The sequence below is a fragment of the Scylla paramamosain genome, chromosome 1, assembly GCF_035594125.1.
Source record: "Scylla paramamosain isolate STU-SP2022 chromosome 1, ASM3559412v1, whole genome shotgun sequence".
Taxonomy (NCBI): Eukaryota; Metazoa; Arthropoda; class Malacostraca; order Decapoda; family Portunidae; genus Scylla; species Scylla paramamosain.
Genome location: NC_087151.1, coordinates 19,105,888 through 19,127,872, shown reverse-complemented (window position 1 = coordinate 19,127,872; position 21,985 = coordinate 19,105,888). Strand labels below are relative to the sequence as shown.

General features: G+C 39.2%; 1 protein-coding gene across 9 annotated transcripts in view; it reads right to left on the bottom strand.

Moving 5' to 3' along the window:
* LOC135101890 (ER degradation-enhancing alpha-mannosidase-like protein 1) overlaps positions 1 to 21,985 on the bottom strand; it is a 168,653-nt gene that overhangs the window by 108,019 nt on the left and 38,649 nt on the right. For 8 of the 9 annotated variants that reach the window (XR_010269438.1, XR_010269433.1, XR_010269435.1 and 5 more), the window contains exons 6-8: positions 12,838 to 12,958; positions 8,290 to 8,460; positions 7,991 to 8,161 (exon numbers count right to left, since the gene is read on the bottom strand). Coding sequence is in view for 2 of the 9 variants with exons in the window: in XM_064006206.1 (XP_063862276.1) it covers positions 7,991 to 8,161; positions 8,290 to 8,460; positions 12,838 to 12,958 (463 nt within the window). In the remaining 7 variants the exon portion in view is untranslated. The remainder of the gene's footprint in view (positions 1 to 7,990; positions 8,162 to 8,289; positions 8,461 to 12,837; positions 12,959 to 21,985) is intronic. The other variant, XM_064006239.1, reaches the window with a different exon arrangement.

Below are 21,985 nucleotides of genomic sequence, written 5' to 3'. Positions count from 1 at the left end.
TAGAACTATTGAAATCTGGAATGATCTGAAGGAAGAGGTAGCTGCTGCAAACAGTGTACACATGTACATACTGGATAGATATGGTTATGGAGACAGGACAAAATGAGCTTTGGCTCATACCCTGTACAATACAACTAGGTAAATACAACTAGGCAAATACACACACAAGATAGCGAACAGAGAGGACAACAACAGATGTTGCTCCTAATATCCAGCTGTCTACATAACTGAGAGCTGTCCCTGGTGGTTAATACTGAGGTGGGAGTCACACTAGCTTGGTTGCTGCCGTTCTATCTCCTAAAAGTTAGTGGAAAGTGTATTAACCAACATAATGAGTGGTGAAGAGGGGTCTACCTCAGCCAACTTTGTTGTTCACAACTCCAACAGGGACTATCCCGAAGACAAGACAGAGATTTTTCTGGTTTTGGCAATGAATTGGAGGGGAATATGTTGAGAAGAAGGATTATGTACCTGGAGAATGAAATGAAAGAGATGTGTGAAAGAATGGAAAAAAAATGGAAAAAAGTCAAAATTTTGACTATTGAGAAGGGAGTGTGGAAAGGTGTGTACAATGATTTACACACAAAATTGGCATTATACGAGAAGAAAACAATGGAGTATGAAGACAAAGTTGAGGAACAAAATGTAAAGCAGGAAATTTGGAAGAAAGAACAGGAGGAAAAGAAGGTCTATTTCAGGAAAACTGTGGAAGAGCAAACTCAGATAAATGACACTAAGCTAATGGAAAACGTTGTTCAAGTGATTAAGTAGAAAGAAAACTTGGTGAGAGACACAGTTGATAAGATAAGACTGTAGTGGTATTTGGTTTAAAGGAAGAGCATGAATGAGAAAAGAAGGAAAAGAGGTGTGTTGACAAAATGGTGGAGACAATACAAGAAGGCAAAGAGCTGACAGAAGAAATTGAAGAAATTTGAAGGTTGGGCAGATATGTTGAGGGTGGACAGCATCTCATTAAAATAAAGTTCAGGTCACAAGCAGCAGCTGAAGAAATATTAGGCAAAGCCTGGAAATTGGCCAAAGTTGAAGAGTGTGGGGAAAAAAAAAAAAAAGACCAGAGAAGAGAGAGCTTCTAGAAATGAACTAAGAAGAGAAGCAAATGAAAAAAGGAAAAAGAGATCAGAGGTGGAGAAGAAAAGGTTCTACTGGTGGGTCATAGACATGAAGCTGAGAAAGTGGTACAGGAGAGAGGACAATGCAGAGGGGGGAGGTTTAAAAGTGGTGTATACAAACATAAATGGTTTGATGTCAGCAGTGCTGGAAGTAAAAGACTATTTAAGACAAGAGAAACCAGATATCATTTCAATTGTTGAAACAAAACTGGTGAGTGATGTGAACATTTTAAATATTGGTGATGGAAATTACAATCTGGATGAGAAATATAAAATGTAAGCAGGATGGAGGTGTGATGCTCCTAGTTAGAAAAGAACTGATGATGGAAGCTACTACATGTGTGGAAGGGAAGGCAGAAGTACTGAAAGTAAGCTTGAAAAAGAAATCTGGGAAGATGCCAAAATATTGTAGTGACCCTAATTCCAACTCATGGGATGAGGAAGAATACAAGAGAATGCTGCAAAACACAAGGGCATGTTTATCCAAACTGCTGGAGGAAAATGAGGATGTACTTTGATGATGGGAGACTTTAACTGTAAAGAGGTATCTTGGGAAAGTAGGACCACAGAAGGTAGCGTCATCATGGGTGAACAAATTACTGGAGTTGGCTGTTTAGAATATTCTTACAAAGTGGGTTAAAGAAGACACGATATTCAGAGGAAATGAAATACTGTCAAGGCTGAATCTAATTTTCACAAAGGAACAAGCCAAAGTAGAGGATTTAAAACACAAAAATCCAATAGGTAAAAATGACCATGCATTGATTCAGTTCTTAATAATGGATAAAAACATCAGTACAAGAAAAGAAGATCACAGGAGAGAATGGCTGAACTACAGTAAGATAAATTTTGGACAGCTTAGGAAGTATTTTAATGAAGTGCATTGGAACAAAGTATTTCATATGGGTGACACAGAAGAAAAGTGGACCACCTTCCTTGACATTTATAATAAAGGAGTGAAGAAATGTTGTGGATAAATGTAAAGACCAACCAAAACTGTTGCATAGATCTGTCACTGGAAAATTGAAGAGTAAAGAAGACATCAGCAGAGTAAAGTTGGAGAAGAAATGGTTGATTACCCAAAAAAGATGGCTGAAGTATTCACCAGATATTTCCACCCAGTGTTTACTAAGGAAAATTATTTTATGGAAGAAAGGATAGTGATGGAAAATGAAACAGGTAGTAACATCAACAGAATAAGTAAAGAACATGTTGGAAGAGCTGTATGTAAGGAAAGCAATGGGACCTGATGGTGAGTCAAACTTGATTCTAAAGGAGTGCAGCCCACAACTAGCCAAAGTGATACACAATATAATCAGCACCATCATGTTGGAAGGAAAAGTACCTTAAGATTGGAAACGGGCAGATATAACCCCAATTCACAAGGCTGGAAGAAAAGAAGACCCATTAAACTATAAACCAGCATTGCTGAAAAGTGTGGTAGCAAAGATTTGTGAAAAGATCATCAAGAATTGATGGGTGAAAATTTTTTATTTTTTTTATGTAAGAGGGACACTGGCCAAGGGCAACAAAAATCCAAAAAAAAAAAAAAAAAAAAAAAACCTACTGAGATGCCAGTCCCATAAGAGGGTCCAAAGTGGTAATCAAAAATTGAACGATAAGTGTCTTGAAACCTCCCTCTTGAAGAATTCAAGTCATAGGAAGGTGGAAGTTCCAGAGTTTACCAGAGAAAGGGATGAATGATTGAGAATATTGGTTAACTCTTGCATTAGAGAGGTGGACAGAATAGGGGTGAGAGAAAGAAGAAAGTCTTGTGCAGCGAGGCTGCGGGAGGAGGGAAGGCATGCAGTTAGCAATATCAGAAGAGCAATTAGTATGAAAATAGCAGTACAAGACAGCTAGAGATGCAACATTGCGGCGATGAGAGAGAGACTGAAGACAGTCAGTTACAGGAGAGGAGTTGATGAGATGAAAAGCTTTTGATTCCACCCTGTCTAGAAGAGCAGCATGAGTGGAGCCCCCCCAGTCATCTGAAGCATACTCCATACATGGACAGATAAGGCCCTTGTACAGAGTTAGCAGCTGGGGATGAGAAAAACTGGCAGAGACACCTCAGAATGCCTAATTTCATAGAAGCTGTTTTAGCTAGAGATGAGATGTTAAGTTTCCAGTTCAGCTTATAAGTAAAGGACAGACCGAGGATATTCAGTGTAGAAGAGGGGGAAGTTGAGTGTCACTAAAGAAGAGGAGATAGTTGTCTGGAAGGTTGTGTCGAGTTGATAGATGGAGGAATTGAGTTTTTGAGGCATTGAATAATACCAAGTTTCCTCTGCCCCAATCAGAAATTTTAGAAAGATCAGAAGTTGGGTGTTCTGTGGCTTCCCTGCATGAAATGTCTACTTCCTGAAGTGTTGAATGTCTATGAAAAAGACATGGAAAAGTACAGGGTGGTATCATCAGTGTAGGAGTAGATAGGACAAGAAGTTTGGTTTAGAAGGTTCCAGAGTTTACTAAAGAAAGGGAGGAATGATTGAGAATACTGGTTAACTCTTGCATTAGAGAGGTGGAAAGAACAAGGAGAAAGAAGAAAGTCTTGAATAATAAGAAGAGTGGGTGACAGGACAGAACCCTGAGGAACAGCACTGTTAATAGATTTAGGAGAAGAACTGTGACTGTCTACCACAGCAGCAATAGAACAGTCAGAAAGGAAATTTGAGATGAAGTTACAGAGAGAAGGATAGAAGCCAGAGGAGGGTAGTTTGGAAATCAAAAGCTTTTGATACATCCAAGGCAACACCAAAAGTTTCACCAAAATCTCTAGAAGAGGATGACCAAGACTCAGTAAGGAAAGCCAGAAGATCACCAGTAGAGCCGGCTTGATGGAACCCATACTGGCAATCTGATAGAATGTTGTGAAGTGATAGATGTTAAGAATCTTCTTGTTGAGGATAGATTAAAAAACTTTAGATAGGCAGGAAATTAAAGCAATAGGATGATAGTTTAAGGGATTAGAATGGTCACCCTCTTTAGCAACAGGCTGAATGTAGGCAAACTTCCAGCAAGAAGGAAAGGTAGATGTTGACAGACAGAGTTGAAAGAGTTTGACTAGGCAAGGTGCAAGCACAGAGGCACAGTTTTGGAGAACAATAGGAGGGACCCCATTGGGTCCGTAAGCCTTCCAAGGGTTTAGGCCAGCAAAGGCATGGAAAACATCATTGCGAAGAATTTTAATAGGTAGCATGAAGTAGTCAGAGGGTGGAGAAGAGGGAGGAACAAGCCCTGAGTCATCCATGGTAGAGTTTTTAGCAAAGGTTTGAGTGAAGAGTTCAGTTTTTGAGATAGATGTGATACCAGTGGTGCCATCTCATTGAAATAAAAGGAGGGAAAGAAGAAGAAGCAAAGTTATTGGAGATATTTTTGGCTAGATGCCAGAAGTCACGAGGGGAGTTAGATCTTGAAAGGTTTTGACATTTTCTATTAATGAAGGAGTGTTTGGCTAGTTGGTGAACAGACTTGGCATGGTTCCAGGCAGAAATACAAAGTGTATGAGATTCTAGTGATAGAAGGCTTAAGTACTTTTTGTGGGCCATCTCTCTATCATGTATAGCAAGAGAACAAGCTGTGTTAAACCAAGATTTGGAAGGTTTAGGTCAAGAAAAAGAGTGAGGAATGTACGCCTCCATGCCAGACACTATCACCTGTTATACGCTCAGCACACAAAGACAGGTCTCTGACATGGAAGCAGTAGTCATTCTAAGGAAAATCAGCAAAATACCTCCTCAGGTCCCCCCCAACTAGCAGAGGCAAAATGCCAGTGGCACCTTCACTTAGGGGATCCTGAGAAGAGATTGGAGTGATAGGACAAGATAAAGATATGAGATTGTGATCAGAGGAGCCCAACGGAGAAGGGAGGATGACAGCATAAACAGAAAGATTTAGAGGTCAGGAAAGGATCAAGAATGTTGGGCGTATCTCCAAGATGGTCAGGATTATGAATAGTGTGTTGTACCAATTGCTCTCGGTTGTGGAGGATAGCAAAGTTGAAGGCTAGTTCACCAGGATGGTCAGTGAAGGGAGAGGAAAGCCAAAGCTGGTGGTGAACATTGAAGTCTCCAAGAATGGAGATCTCTGCAAAAAGGGAAGAGAGTCAGAATGTGTTCCACTCTGGAAGTTAAGCAGTCAAAGAATTTCTTATAGTAAGAGGAGTTAGGTGAGAGGTATATAGCACAGATAAATTTAGTTTAAGAGTGACTCTGAAGTTGTAGACAACATTGTGATAACAGAGAGACAATTTGGATTCAGAGAGGGAAGATCTTCTGTAACAAATCTGATAAGATTCTACTCAAGAGTAATGGACATGCTGTAAGAGAGAGATGGATGGATTGACTGCATACACTTAGACCTGAAAAAAGCATTTGATAAAGTACCATACAGAAGGCTAATATGGAAATAGAAAAATATAGGAAGATTGGGAGAATCACTATTAAAATAGATGGCCGACTTCTTGATGGACAGAGAAATGAGGACAGTAATCAGAGGCAATAAGTTGAAATGGAGACCAGTAATAAGTGGAGTTCTGCAAGGATCGGTACTAGTGCCAGTTATGTTTGCAATATATGTAAATGACATGACAGAAGGGGTGACAAGCTACATGAGTCTCTTTGCTGGTGATGCTAAAATTATGAGAAAAGTAACAAATGAGGAAGACTGAGAAGCTCTGAATTAAGATAAATGAATGGTTCTTGAGGTGGAACATGGAGTGTGGTGAAGTTTGGAAAAAGTGCAAGAACAGAAGACACCTACTATTTGGGAAATTAGAAAATTACTATACAATTAGAAGGAAAAGATCTGGGAGTATCCATTTCTAATAAACTGTTGTTTGTGAAGCATGTAAACAAGATCACTGGAGAAACATATAATCTGCTGAGAAATATCAAGATGGCATCACCTACATTGATGAAGATATGATAAAAAAAAATTGATAACAACAATGATACATCCAGGACTGGATTACATAGCATTAGTGTGATCACCAAGTTTGAAGAAGGATATCAGAAAGCTAGAAAAAATTCAGAGAGCTGCAACTAAAATCCCTAGAAGTCTAAGAGGGTATAGTTATGAAGAGAAACTAATGAAATTGAGCTTGACTACACTGGAAAAGAGGGGGAAAGAGGTGATTTGATGGCACTATACAGAATATTGGAAGGAATGGAAAAGTTGGATTGGGATGATCTTGTGATACTGGATAAGAGAGGTACCAGAGGACATGGAAGGAAATTGATAAGGAGTGTTTGCAGAAGAGACATCAAGAAACATAGCTTTCCCCACAGGAGCATTGCAGTGTGGAATGAACTTATTGATGGGACTGTGTGTGCCAAGACAGTCCGTAAATTTAAAGAAAATTTGGATGAGTCAACATGGAGACAAGACAGCAAAAGCCTAGTGTGGCTCTTGATCTGTATTTCACAACTAGGTAAAATATAAGTAGGTAAATACACTACAATCTTTCTTCAATAAATTTATGAAAATTTACTTTTTTCCATAAAACATCCTTGTAAAGTACGGGTGCATCTTATGTAGAGGTGCACCTAGTACGCCAGCAAATACAATAATCAATTGAGGAGAAGGAGCTGTTTTCTCTTGTGTCTGAGTCATGTTTGTTTACAGTTGACTGAAGGTGAAAATGAATGGCTGTGCAGGTGAGACAAGACAAGGAAAATGTTATTGTGGGTGTCACATATACATGACAGTAATTTGATGCTACACAGGCTGTGGGTGTTACATATAGATGTTTTGGTCTTGAATGGTAGGGAACACTTGAATCATCAGAGTCTCAGTGTCTTGGCAGCCACAGTGATGGCTACACATGAACCATCAGATTCTTCTGCATCTGATTCATTCGCTTAGGAGAGCTATCTTTTGACTTTTTACTCCTTATGTGAGAGCAATGAGTGAAAACCTTATTGGGAGAATGCTAGTTTTCTGTATTTAGCTTTTGAAAGTTATGTTGGTGGAAAAGACAGTCAGGATAGCAGCTTTGAACCAATGCTTCACCAATTTATCTGGGCATACTGATCCCAATACAGAGCAACCTTTCCCTAGTGGCATTACTAAACATTTTTCTGATGCCCATGTTAATCATACATTGGCAGTGCTTTGCAACGAATGTCATGAAAGAAGATTATGAAGAAAGGGAAGGAAGAGACACAGGGTTGCAAGAAAAGAGAGGAAAGAGGGATGAAAGGTGGAGAGAGGAAAGGGAGGAGAAAAGGTCAGGGAGGAGGAAATAAGGAATTTGAAGAAAGGAAATGAATGCACACAGATTAAGAGAGTGACTAAGAAGTTACCTTCACCACATAAAATGCGGCAGCCATCTAAACAGCACAATCTCATGCTGAAAGTTACACCTCTTCTTTACCATGCCATACATACATACCTCAATCTAAGTATTTCAGGATTTTGCATTCTAAAGACAAAGGATTACAAGTCTAATGCCACTTAATTTGACATGATACGAGGCAAGGAGAGCTGCACAACTGATTATTGAAAACAGGCTGTTTTTGGCAATATATGAAAACTCTCCTATGTGTGGGGAGAGGCAAGAGGAGGAAATCTCCACAACTTATAGGTTAATGGTAAAAATAGTGTGATGGCACCTTTAGAGAAATCATTTTCATCCAAAAATATACCAGATGGTGATTTTATGCATACTAAAGTTATTTCACCCAATAAATTGGTTATTAAATAAAATAAGTAAAAAAGAAGATCCCTGGCACTGCAATGACAAGAACAAAATACCCCAGCACCCAGCAAGCTAAATAAATATGTTTTACATCTAATGTTGTAAATAACTAAACAAAACATCATATGAAGAAAATCAAAATATTTTGATGATTTACCAAATATAAGTACTTGCAGGTCTCTGAAAGGAAGAATGATTCCATACGATCCTCCAAAGTCATATCCAGGACAGAGTGGACTGTAGCATGGCCACAACGTGCCCGAGTCAAGTTGTTGAGGGAAGTGAGGATGTCCCGTCCAACATGCAAGTAAAATGGATTCTTGGTTGCCTGTTGAGCAAACCATTACTAAATATATCTTGTTAATTGCGACATTATATAATTACAATAATCCAAAGTTGTAAATCACATGAAAGAATTCTAATACTTTAAATGCTCCATCACTTTTAAGATCTCACCTGATACAGTAGATATGTTGACTCCACAAATTCTGGTCTCAGTGGATAAAACATCACATCTGGAGAGATCCTTTGCCAATTGAATCTCTCTGGCAACACTCCATATTTTTTCCAGATGGTATAATAAAGAGCATGTGTACAGATAGCCTCTTCCATGTCACCAGCTAAGACCTAAAAGTTCAACAGAAATGAGAATTACTGAGGTATGTGCATTTACTAGGTAAAAACATGCATTCTTACTTCCATGTTTTCATATATTGTGTTCTGATTTTATATTTAGTTTTAGAAACAAAGATACAGAAGACAGGCTTCTAGTACTATTGCTTCATCCCTTTTAATAAGTTGCTTGGGGAGGTATAGAAAAATAAATGCAGGAATGAAGTTTAGAATGACTGAAACATTAAAGGTGTGGAAAGGTATAAATCAAATGTTTTGATACAGGTTCCTTGGAATGAATGCAAAAAAAAAAAAAAAGGACAACCTAAACAGGAGGTATGCCTACATCTGGTCCAATCTTTTTTTCTTTTTTTATGTATGAGGGACACCAGCCAAGGGAAACAAAATTATAATAAAAAGGCCCACTGAGGTACTAGTATCCAAACAGAATCAGAAACCATTGCCAAAATTGAAGGATAGGTGTCTTGATACCTCCCTCTTGAAAGAATTCAAGTCATAGGAAAGATGAAATACAGAAACAGGCAGGGTTCCAAAGTTTATCAGAAAAGGGAATGAATGACTGAAGATACTAGTTAACTCTTGCATTAGGGGTGGACATAGTAGAGGTGAGAGAAAGTAGAAAGTCTCATGTAACAATCCTGTGGAAGGAGGAGAGGCATGCAGTTAGCAAGATCAGAGGAGCAGTTTGAATGAAAATAGCATGAGGTGCAACATTGTGGTGATGAGAGAGAGGCTGAAGACAGTCAATTAGAGAAGAGGAGATGGTAAGACAAAATGCTTTTGATTTCACCCTGTCTAAAAGAGTGGTATGAGTGGAACCTCCCCATATATGTGAAGCATACTCCATACATGGATGGATAAAGCCCTGTACACAGTTAGCAGCTTGGGAGTAAGAAAAACTGCCAGAGACACCTCAGAATGTCTAACTTCATAGAAGCTATTTTAGCTAGAGATGAGATATGAAGTTTCCAGTTTAGATTATAAGTAAAGGACAGAACAAAGATGTTCAGTGTAAGAGAGGGGGACTGTTGAGTGGTACTGAGGAAGAGGAGATAGTTATCTGGAAGGTTGTGTCAAGTTAATAGATGGAGGAATTAAGAACAATGACTGTCTACCAAAGCAGCAATAGAACAGTCAGAAAGAAAACTTGAGATGAAGTTAAAAGAGAGAAAGATAAAAGCCATTAGAGGATAGTTAGGAAATCAAAGCTTTGTGCCAAAATCTATCAAAAATTCTGATATGTCTAAGGCAACAGCACAAGTTTCACCAAAATCCTTAAAAGAGGATGACCAAGACTAAGTAAGGAAAGCCAGATCATCCATAGTGCAGCCAAAATGGAACCCATACTGGTGATCAGATGTAAGGTTAAGTGACAGATGTTTAAGAAGCTTCTTGTTGAGGATAGATTAAACTTTAGAGAGGCAGAAAATTAAAGCAATAAGGCAGTAGTTTCAAGGATTAAAACGGTCACCCTTTTTAGGAATAGGCTGAATGTAGGGAAACTTCCAACAAGAAGGAAAGGTAGATGTTGACAGACAGAGTTGGAAGAGTTTCACTAGGCAAGGTGCAAGCACAAAGGCACTTTCAGAGAACAATAGGAGGGACCCCATCAGGTCCATAAGCCTTCCAAGAATTAAGGCCAGTGAGGGCATGGAAAACATCACTGTGAAGGATTTTAATAAGTAGCATGCAGTTGGAGGGTGGAGGAGAGGGAGGAACAAGTCCTGAATAATCCAAAGTGGAGTTTTTAGCAAACATTTGAGTGAAGAGTTCAGCTTTAGAGATAGGTGAGATGACAGTGGTGCCATCAGGCTGAAATAAAAGGAGGTAAAGTTGAAGAAGCAAAGTTACTGGAGATGGTTTTGTCTAGGTGCCAAGTCATGAAGAGAGTTAGATCTTGAAAAAAATATAACTGACTAGATCAGGTGTAAAAACAGATAAGTCTATTATTGTGGAATAGAGATTATCCAGTACTGCTGCCAGCCTGTGTTGCAGAGGTCTTGGTATGTTGCACAACTGACATTTGCATAATATGGTCAGTGAGTATCAGTCTTTTCCCCACTGAGGCCTAAAAGCAGCATCACACAGGACAAATTTCTCCCAACACATTGGCCATTTTTGTTGGTGGTTGAGCAAAACAAGCAGCAAGCAACATCTTGTTGCTCATTATCTGTTATTGGAAAGAATGGAAAACGGTTGTGTTGCCGGACTTGCTGGGAGTATTTGGAATCAAATGACTGCTGTGTTACAAGCTATAAATGTAAACCAAATATAAACTACAGTACTTTATGAGGCAAATTGTCAACTACAAAACTAAAAACAAAGTACATGTGTGTCTTTGTGATTATGATTTGATTGTCTGGTGTGTGAAATTATTCATATTTGACAATTGCAGCTAGTAAGATAAATAATGTGTTGTGATGGAGTCCTGTGCTAAGTTTTGCTGGAGTATGAAAGTTAGGCACAAATTAATTGAGCTATAGTGGATCCAGACTTTTAATTGGTACTAGGAGTGTTGGCTGTACCTGCTCATGTTATTGCTACCTCAATCCCAGAGTGATTTGGCCAAGAGGGAGCAGCCTGTGAAGACAGTGCCACATGGCCTATATGTGTTGCCAAGTGGAGTAAAAGATTTACAACATCTCTGTTCCATCATCAAATTGGAAGCCATTAAAAAAAACACAGTCATATTTAATAAACTATAATTTTGGAATAATTAAGGGGATGTCTGGTCTGATGGGTTTTTTCCAATGTATTTACTTGTTTTACATTAAATTTTGCAGATTGGTAGGGCATGGCATTTATAAGACTCCTATACCTTTATTTATTTATTCTTTTATTAAAACCCATCTTTAAAATAAAAAACCTCAGAAATATTCATATCTTTCTAAGACATTGTCCCACACATGTAGATACACTATAGATCTTTAACTAAACATGTTTGAAATTTTTATTTTTATCACAGAAGTAGAGAAAAATTTTTTTTCTCAACTCTCAACTTCTGGCAAAGTTTGACTTTTCATGAAGATTTTTTCATATATATATATATATATATATATATATATATATATATATATATATATATATATATATATATATAATGGTTAACTTGAAACTGTAAGAGCATATGTTTGTAGATTTTAGTCCATTCTAACAGTCCTGAAGATTTTATGGGAATCTGAAGAAATTGGTGAATTTTTGGCATTTATATTAGCAAAAATGTTGTTTTGAGACATGGGCTCCTAAACATTTGTGTTAATCATCATTCTTTTATTAGTCATCACAACACTTTATCATTACATTGTCTTTGTTGCTACATAATTTCTTCATATTTGTATGCTAAAAAATACTCTGAAAAATTATTTTTTTTACTTGAGTAGCTTTTATTTCCCAACCCCCACCCATCTATGGCATGGCACAGTATTACCTAATCATAGCCTAGGTGTTTGATCTGCCATGCTTCTCATTATTGCCAGGTTTCCCTCAAAAGGCACCACTCTCATATTCAACTTTGTATGCCTGGACATCCTCAGAAATGTGAGAAATAGGATGAAATAGTCATGTGATGCTTCCAAGATACATGTCCTCTCTGAACTAAGGCTGGTAAGCCATGGAGATTGAGAGATAGGCAGTGAGCTGAGAGTACCACTCACTCCCCTCTAAGTGTTACCATATCATGTTCACCCAAAAAATCAAAAGGTTTTGCCAATTTTTTCATAGTTTTTTTGGAAAAAGATAAATGCTACTGATGTAAACAAAAGTACATGGTTGAATACAGGACCTTTAAATGGGATTTAAATGGAAAGTATTGCATGTTTTGCCATAATTCTTTGTAAAATAATATAGAATGTGTATGCCTACCATATTTACTTTTCAGTGTCATATATATATATATATATATATATATATATATATATATATATATATATATATATATATATATATATATATATATATATATATATATATATATATATATTTTTTTTTTTTTTTTTTTTGGGGGGGGGGTCTCCCAACCGGACGTCCCCCTTAAGGTAAAATAAAGTGAACAAAGAGTTGTTGGTTGAGGGTTTGTTGCTGCTGGAATGAGATGTCAACACAACAGTCCAGTCCTTGAGAGATGCCAAACTTGTTGGGTTTGTGGTATCACCAATGAAAACGGCCAACATGGAGAAATTTGTCTTGTGTGACACCGCCTTAAGATGCTAAGATATGACAAAATGCTTATAGGTTGACTGTGTGTATATGCTCCTTAGCTTATATGACAAAATGCTTATAGGTTGACTGTGTGTATATGCTCCTTACCTTAACTAAAATAACACTAATAAAAAAATATACCAATGAAGGAGGTAAACATGGATCAAAACTTACTTGAATCCCAGCAAATGCAGCTTGGAGGGAGTCTATCCAAGTAGTGTGTGTACCTCCATTTTTCATGTCCACATTAACATAGAGTGGATGATCTCCAACACCAGAATTACATTCAGGACGCCTGAAAACAAACCCAAGGTCTTCCATAGAGGAAACATGTACAGTCAGTGAATGCTGATCTTGCGTCATGGCAGCACACGCTGGTCAGGAAGCATGTTTTACTCAAAGCCTTCTGACAAGCATAAAAAAAATGGGCTGGGACAAATTGACTTATTGGCATCTTAAGTGCTTCTTTCCTCCTCACTCATGTCCATAGCAACAATGACCAGTATTAATTAGTAGGATCCATGTTCACTATGTCTTTGGTGATATGTAACTGGCTTTTTTCTCAGATTGAGACACATTATGCTCTGTTCATTTTGTGGTGTTTGTAGTGATGAGTGCGAGGCAGACAAGTCATGGTGATATCTTTCCATCACAGATCTTCGCATATTGGGCTTGAACAGTGTCCATATAGTAAAACATGTGAATTAGGAAATGTGAAACTTCCAGAACCTCATACAAAAATTTGTCAAGGGAGGCAGTGAGGAATTATCTTTTCACAGCCATGATGGTGGCACCCATACTGCTTCCCTTCAGCTGTCATGCTGTAAGAGTCAGATTAGAGTCAAAATGCTTTCATAAAGAAACTAGAGGCTGTGGGGTAAAGATAAAGGGATGGCACCACCATAGTTGTGAAAAAGACAATGACCCACTGCCTCTCTTGAAGAATCTTTAGTATGAGGTAGTTCTGAGTTTTAAATTCAAATGTTTTGCTATATCAACACCATTCAAACCCAACATGTGAAGATCTATGATGAAATGATATCACTGTGACTTGTCTGCCTCGCACTCATCACCACAAACACCACAGCATGAACAAACATAATGTGTTTCACTCTGAAAACAGAGCCAATCATGCATCACTAAGACACAAACACAATGAACACTGACTCTGGTGACGCTGGTGGTGCTCATTGTTGCTATGGGTGTGAGTGAGGAGGAAAGATGCACTTGAAATGCCAATAAGTCAATTTGTCTCAGCCCAATTTAAATGCTTGTAGGGAGGCTTTAAGTAAAATGCACTCCCCAAGCAGCGAGTGCTGCTGCAACGCAAGATCAGCGTTCGCTGACTGTATGTGAAACATTATTTCAAGTTTCTGGAAAATACTGCAAGCAATGAGTGATAATTACCAGGTACCTAAAAAAATGGCTGTTAAGCTGTCATTTGACAAGAAGAAGGAATGTTATACAGGTACATGATCATTTATCCAGAACACTTGGGAACTAACATTTTCCAAATTCCAGAATTTTTCAAATTTTGGAAAATATTTTCCTTACTTGCCTTACTTATTTTCCCCTTAGCAATTTGCATAAACATACATGGTATTCATTATTTGTACTTGCTTCATCATTAGCTCTCTGTATTGTAGTCTGAATGTTACCACAAATATCAAACATAACTTACACCTTATGAACATTGTCCTGCACACATAAACATGTGTTGTTATTCTCTAATGAACATCGGGAAGGCATAGCCTTTTCAGTAGCACTTATACCACCACTTATTCCTATGTACCACAAATAAAAGAAAAGTAAAAAATATAACATAATAACATTAACATACTCATAATTTTACTATAAAATTTAAACAGGACAGTAAATAAGAACTGCTAGTGGATAATCATCAGCCAAGCACTATCCCTCAGACATACACCAATGGAGCCTAGCATGTGTGACAATCATTCCTGAGCATTATCATGACCAGGTGCTGATGTACAGTGGCGTAGTTAGGTCTGGCCATTTAAGAATAGCCCTGGATCTCAAAGATTAAATTTTTATTTATTTTTTTTATTTAATAAGAGCCTCAGCCAGGCCAATACAAAATGTTAATTCCAGTTAAGCTGTTAATACTAGAAATTAGATCTGATAAATCTCATTCGGAGATCATACAGTTTCATTACATCTGATTCACATTCACGTATCCACGGCTCCTCGCCAGTCAGTCATCAGTCAGACAGTGATGCTAGCCAAGATTTGTATCCTGGCCCGTGCACATGTGTGAGTGAGAAAGCTTGTTAATTGGTAGTACCAAGACTCTGTAGGCTACCTCCCACAAACAAACCACCCAAGCCCAACAGGAATATTATACACACTTGCCAGAGAACAGCCTACCTACACTATTCCAAAAGACAGGCCCACATCTCCAATACAGGGAGAAGGTAGACAGCTGTGATCTAGCCAAATATTAAAATCCACTGGTCTACCCCACTCAAGGCTGTGGACTCCAAGACCAGTAGCATCTGGCAAACATGACACTGCAACAAGACACTGCACTTAGAAAGGGGGAGAGGAAAAGAGCCTGCTCTCATCAGAATACTCTGTAAAACAACACAACAACACAAGATTGTGCACAGAGTCACCCTCTGTCACAGAAGCAACCAAAATTTGAGTCACAAATGTTCTCTCGTCAGATATCTGGCTTCTCCTAGGTCCCAGCCTCCCATAGAGCCTTGCAAGTATACAATAATAATAATAATAATAATAATAATAATAATAATAATAATAATAATAATAATAATAATAATAATATACTGTAATACCACACTTGGATATACAGTACTATGCCCTTCCTAGACATGCCACCTCCCAACTCACTAAGCATCATGTCTACACTCTATGATATCCAACCAGCTACTGACTGAGGTGGTGAGAAAAGTGGTTAAAACTCACCCTCCCCAAATGCAGATACAAGATAAGGAAACTGGGATGGAAGGATGGGGGGATGAGGGACTGAGGGGTGAAGATCTGTCCCACGCAACACTCTTCCTCCTCACGGGATCTCACTTTCTCTAAACACTTAAGTTTCAAAATTTATTGTGGGGCTATTGGAGGGGTAGGGAAAAAGTAATTATACAACAGGAAAGAACAGTCCTTCAGCTATATGATCTATTAATTTCAGCTTTCAAGAAGGAATGGGAGTGAGGTAAATTATGTAGAGGACAACTTCTATTTCATATAAATTTCTAAAGTAAACTCTCAGCCCATCTCTGTCAGTGACACATCTACTTCTCGCTCTCTTCCCCTCTTCTACTTTATTATCTTTCTCTTTCCTCTTTCTCTGATCTCTATCTCACTGCGCATGACAATATATATATATATATATATATATATATATATATATATATATATATATATATATATATATATATATATATATATATATTTAATTACTTATCTATATAGTGTTCCAAAGCCTCCCATAAATAGCTAAAATCCAAAAATATGGGAAACCACCCTACGAGGCTCAACAATACTGATGTTTATAGTCTAAACCATAAAATATATGTCTTTCACTTATTAGGTGCATTTAAAATTCACTTTAACACAATAAGAAACAATTATTTGAGAGTAAATAATAATTTAAATAAAAAAAATACATTACTCTGTAAGATGAAAAGAAACTAAATTAATACATACAGTAAACCATTAAAATAATGAACCTCTATTTACCAAATTTTGTGCATAACAATCCTTCTAAAACTGCTGCCCACCTCCCCTCCCAGCCCTCTCTCTCTCTCTCTCTCTCTCTCTCTCTCTCTCTCTCTCTCTCTCTCTCTGTTAACTTATCTAAGAGAGAGAGAGAGAGAGAGAGAGAGAGAGAGAGAGAGAGAGAGAGAGAGAGAGAGAGAGAGAGAGAGAGAGAGCAGTGCATCATCAGCCATTGTCAAGGTCACTGCCTCACACAGCCACAACTCCTCTCTCTCTCTCTCTCTCTCTCTCTCTCTCTCTCTCTCTCTCTCTGAATATAGCAAATTTTCATCTTTAGCGACCCATCCTCTCCCCAATCTGTTTGTTATATCAAAGGTTTACTGTAATTTGCAATAACTGAAAGAATAGTCCAGCTTCTTTGGTCCAAAAGACTGAGCCATTGGTGACTTCTGACAACCCTGAAAACTCCCCATTAGTTAGGTAGGTTAGGTTAGGAACGAAAATGTGAATATGCAAAACTGCAAGTACCAAACCCCAAATACACGCGGAAACACTGGATGTATAACTATATATATATATATATATATATATATATATATATATATATATATATATATATATATATATATATATATATATATATATATATATATATATATATATACAGTACTGTCTCCAGGATTGTGAGTTTCAAGTTTGTGATTCACTGAGTTTATGATAGAGACCCCAAAAATTATATTTTTATTGAAAACTGAATTTGCGATATGGCCCGAACTTTGAGGGTGACACCTGCAGTGAGAAACAGAGGAAGTAGTGGTTTCCACTCTTGTTAACGGGATGGAGGGGGTTGTGATGTCAGGGCGCACTGCAGCATCACCACCACAACATTGCTGCCCACTGACATTGTTCTCTTTCTCTCCCTCTCTCTCAAATAATGAATGAGCAAGTGACTATAAAATAAAGACAGATGGGACTGTCAGACTCTTAGGGAATGAAGCTGAGAAGGAAAGAAGAAGGAATGAAGAAAAGCAGGATCAATATGAAGGAAGAAGGAAAGGAATGCAGGAAAATGAACAAACACATATAGTGATAATGATATGGAATAAAGAATTGATTAAACAACATGAATGAAACCATAAATGGACTAATAATGAGAGAGAGAGAGAGAGAGAGAGAGAGAGAGAGAGAGAGAGAGAGAGAGAGAGAGAGAGAGAGAGAGAGAGAGAGAGAGAGAGAAAGGCAATGATAGTCTCTCGATCCCCCGCTGCCGAGCCAGCAGTGGAGGGAGGGCTACGCTTTGGTGGCCTTCCTCTCGAACTCCAGGAGTCTGTCAAGATTCTGGGGGTGGAGGTGGATTGAGGGCTGCGGTTTGACCGCCACATCAAACACATTGCCCTTAAGGCCTCACACCGAGTCTCCTCCTTGAGGAGGGTGGCCAGCTTGCTCGACAGGAGAGGGAGGCTCTTGCTCTACAAGGCCCAGATACAGCCTTATTTAGAGTATGCTGCCCTCTCCTGGATGTCCTGTGCTGCCATACACATCAGCAAGCTCGACGGCATCCAGCGACAGGTGCTGCGACTAGTGGAAGCAGCAGGTGCCCCAGCCGATCCTGAGGCTCCCGTCGACACACTAGAACACCACGGGGACGTGGCGGCCCTTGTGGTGTTCCACAAGGCACAGGTGCAGGGTGTGCCACATCTGGCAGGACTACAGCCAGAGTCACCTCGTGGGACACGAGAATGGTGTTATCCAGTGGTGACTCAGTGGAAGTGCCGCGTTCCCGCTCCAGCCAACACCAGCGCACCTTTTGGGGGCAAGTCTCCAGACTGTGGAACGTCTTCGCCTCCTCTGTCCCTCATTTCAGGGGGATGGATACCCAGGACGTAAAGTTAGCAGCACACCACTGGAGGGCTCGTTCCCAACCCCCCTGCTAACAATACTAGCATAAGGCCATAAAGAATGTATATGTATATATCTTTATATTTATATTTGTGTGTTGTATCACACCCCTAAAATAGGTTGCACATGGCAGTGCGCCTTCGGGTGATAATGTACCTATGTTAAAAAAAAAAAAAAGAAAAGAGAGAGAGAGAGAGAGAGAGAGAGAGAGAGAGAGAGAGAGAGAGAGAGAGAGAGAGAGAGAGAGAGAGAGAGAGAGAGAGAGAGAGAGAGAGAGAGAGAGAGAGAATGTGTTTTGGTTCTGTTTGACAGCAAAAACCTACATACACCATACACCTGTACACTCAGCAAATTCGGGGCTCACCATGGCTCCCCTGCCTATTCTCATCATCAAGAAGAATAAAACGTTGAGCCTAGATGTGAAAATGAAGATCACTGCGATGAAAAGGAAAGACAAACGTACCGTATTTGATGGCTCATAAGACACATCTTTTCTCCAAAAAAAAAGTCTGAGGAAATGAGCCTGTGTCCTATGAGGCCAAGGTTCAGCATTGAGGCTGTGGTTGGTGTTACATCTATGGCAACAGAGGCTCAAAAATCAAACTCCAGACATCTTCGCACATGTAAACAAAGTGATGATTTGTACTACACCACAAAACAACTCTTTCTTTCAAGGTAACAATATATAATAGGTCATACTTATCAGTAATTAGCAAAGAATGACACCAGTCAGGAAGAATTTACCTAAATGGCCATGCACCACACACTGCATGTACCAAAACAAACACACAATTGGTTATGCGCCGAACCCAGTGACACAGGAAAGCTTCACTGCGTTCTTTACAGTGTGATGCCGTTACTCCTTAAGGTAAGACACTTTCATACAATTAAAATTGCACCTATCTTTTAACATTCTTATGAACAAACTTTATTACCCCTTTAGTCTCTCAGTCACTGCCAACACCGTATGCCAGGTGCACATTTACATCTCACAACAGGATTGGTACGTAGGCTACTAGCAAATATCAAAGTTCTTAGATGCAAAATATTGGGATCTAATAATGATCTAAATGCATGTGAGTCTTCAAATGTCAGGTGAAATCCTTCACTTCATATTCAGAGCTTAAATCCACTCAGTTATCTTTTTTTCTCATTTCAATGTCTGCCAAAACTGGGTGTGTCTTATGAGGCTATACGTCTTATGAGCCATCAAATACAGTAATTGTGAAATCTCAAGAGAGTCTAATGTGGGTGAATTGACTGTGCACATGGTGTGGAAAAAATTGTGAACAAATTGAAAAGGTTGGTAAAACTTTCAGTGGACAAACATTTGTCAAAGCACGAACACTGTGATGATACACATGGAGAGATATTTGGCACATTATGTTAATCATAAAGACAAGGACGTGTCAATTGATGGTAAACAAATCATGAAGCAGGCCAAGATTTTTTATGCAGCCTGCCTGAAAAAGGTACTGGACCCTCCCAAGAAACCATTCAAAGCTTCCACTGGCTGGCTGAACAAGATCTTCAAGAGGAAAGGGTTCAAGAATGCAAGACTTAGTGGCGAAAGTGGCAGCGTTGACACTGAGGCAGCAGATTCTTTTCCTAACACTTTGAAAAAAATCATCGAGGAAGGTGGCTACACAAAGGACCAAATATTTAACCTAGATGAGAGTGGCCTGAATTGGAAAAAAATGCCTAGCTCTACCTACAAACCCAAACAACAAAAACAAGCTCATGGGAAAAAAATTGACATGTCTCATTTTACTGTGATATTTACAATGAATGTGAGTGGCTCATGTAAAATGAAACCAGTGATAGTGCACACTGCAAAGCACCCTCATTCCTTTAATGATGTCTGTAGCATGAGCTCATTTGATTTTTATTGGTACAGCTCATGTAATGGTTGGATGACATCAGCAATAATGAAAGATTGGCTCCTTGATCATTTCGTGCCTGACAGTCACCTAAAGTACCACCAGCTAGGCCTCCTATTTAAAATGCTGCTACTGATGGATAATGCATCCTGTCACCCTACCTACTTGTGCAACATCCACCCTGACATCAAGATTGTTTTCTTTCCACCTTTGGATCCAACCTTTGGATCAGGAGATAATCACCAGTGTCAAGAATTTCTACTACACATGCCTGTCTGGTTACCTCAGGGCCAAGACTGGGACAGATCAGGAAATTCAAGAAATAGAGGCATTAAATGTGTACTTCTTGATGTGGACAACCGTCTCTCCGATGACCAGCCTGACGGGCTGCCTGACCCCACTGCTACCAGCCCTGTCGCCCCTGAAATGACTGTTCATCAATTCTGGCATCAGTTCACCATTTTTTTTTTTCTATGTAGGAAGGACACTGGCCAAGGGCAACAAAAATCCAATAAAAAAAATATGCCCACTGAAATGCCAGTCCCATAAAAGGGTCAAAGCAGTGGTCAAAAATTGATGAATAAGTGTCTTGAAACCTCCCTCTTGAAGGAATTCAAGTCATAGGAAGGTGGAAATACAGAAGCAGGCAGGGAGTTCCAGAGTTTATCAGAGAAAGGGATGAATGATTGAGAATACTGGTTAACTCTTGCATTAGAGAGGTGGACAGAACAGGGATGAGAAAAAGAAGAAAGTCTTGTGCAGCAAGGCCACAGAAGGAGGAGAGGCATGCAGTTAGCAAGATCAGAAGAGCAGTTAGCATGAAAATAGCAGTAGAAGACAGCTAGATATGCAATATTGCGGCGGTGAGAGAGAGGCTGAAGACAGTCAGTTAGAGGAGAGGAGTTGATGAGACGAAAAGCTTTTGATTCCACCCTGTCTAGAAGAGCAGTATGAGTGGAACCCCCCCAGACATGTGAAGCATACTCCATACATGGATGGATAAGGCCCTTGTACAGAGTTAGCAGCTGGGGGTGGGTGAGAAAAACTGGCAGCGATGTCTCAGAACACCTAACTTCATAGAAGCTGTTTTAGATAGAGATGAGATGTGAATTTTCCAGTTCAGATTATAAGTAAAGGACAGACCAAGGATGTTCAGTGTAGAAGAGGGGGACAGTTGAGTGTCATTGAAGAAGAGGGGATAGTTGTCTGGAAGGTTGTGTCGAGTTGATAGATGGAGGAATTGAGTTTTTGAGGCATTGAACAATACCAAGTTTGCTCTGCTCCAATCAGAAATTTTAGAATTGGAATGCTGTGGAATTCCTTGTGGAGTCATGGGGGTAAATAAACGTGGCCACTATCCACCATGGCTGGCACTCTGTTGTCCCACATCTGGTCTCAAAGGAAGTGAGCAGCCTGGTACAACAGGTTGCTGAGTCTCTGCAGGCAGTTGTGGCCACAGCACAGGAAGTGGCAGGGTGTCAAAATATAACCGAAGAGGAAGTGAGGGAATTGCAAGACGAAGAGGGGTCTATTTCTAACAAAATTTTCTGGCCTTGACACATTTAAGGACATTGTTTGCAATAACGACCAAGATCATATGCATGCCGAAGAAATCTGTATCTCGTTGGACAGGGTGATTCGTGTTTATGCTGAAAAATACAGGGAAGGTGTGAACAACAGGGCCCAGCCATTAATCACAACAGCCGACTGTCCTGCCAACCCTGGCCTGGCTACCCTGGCTGTTGATGACAATGACAATGTGATGACTTGAGGACAACTTTGAGGGATTCCTCAACTACATTGCTACCATTGCCAAAGTTCCAGACAAAGAATTTAGT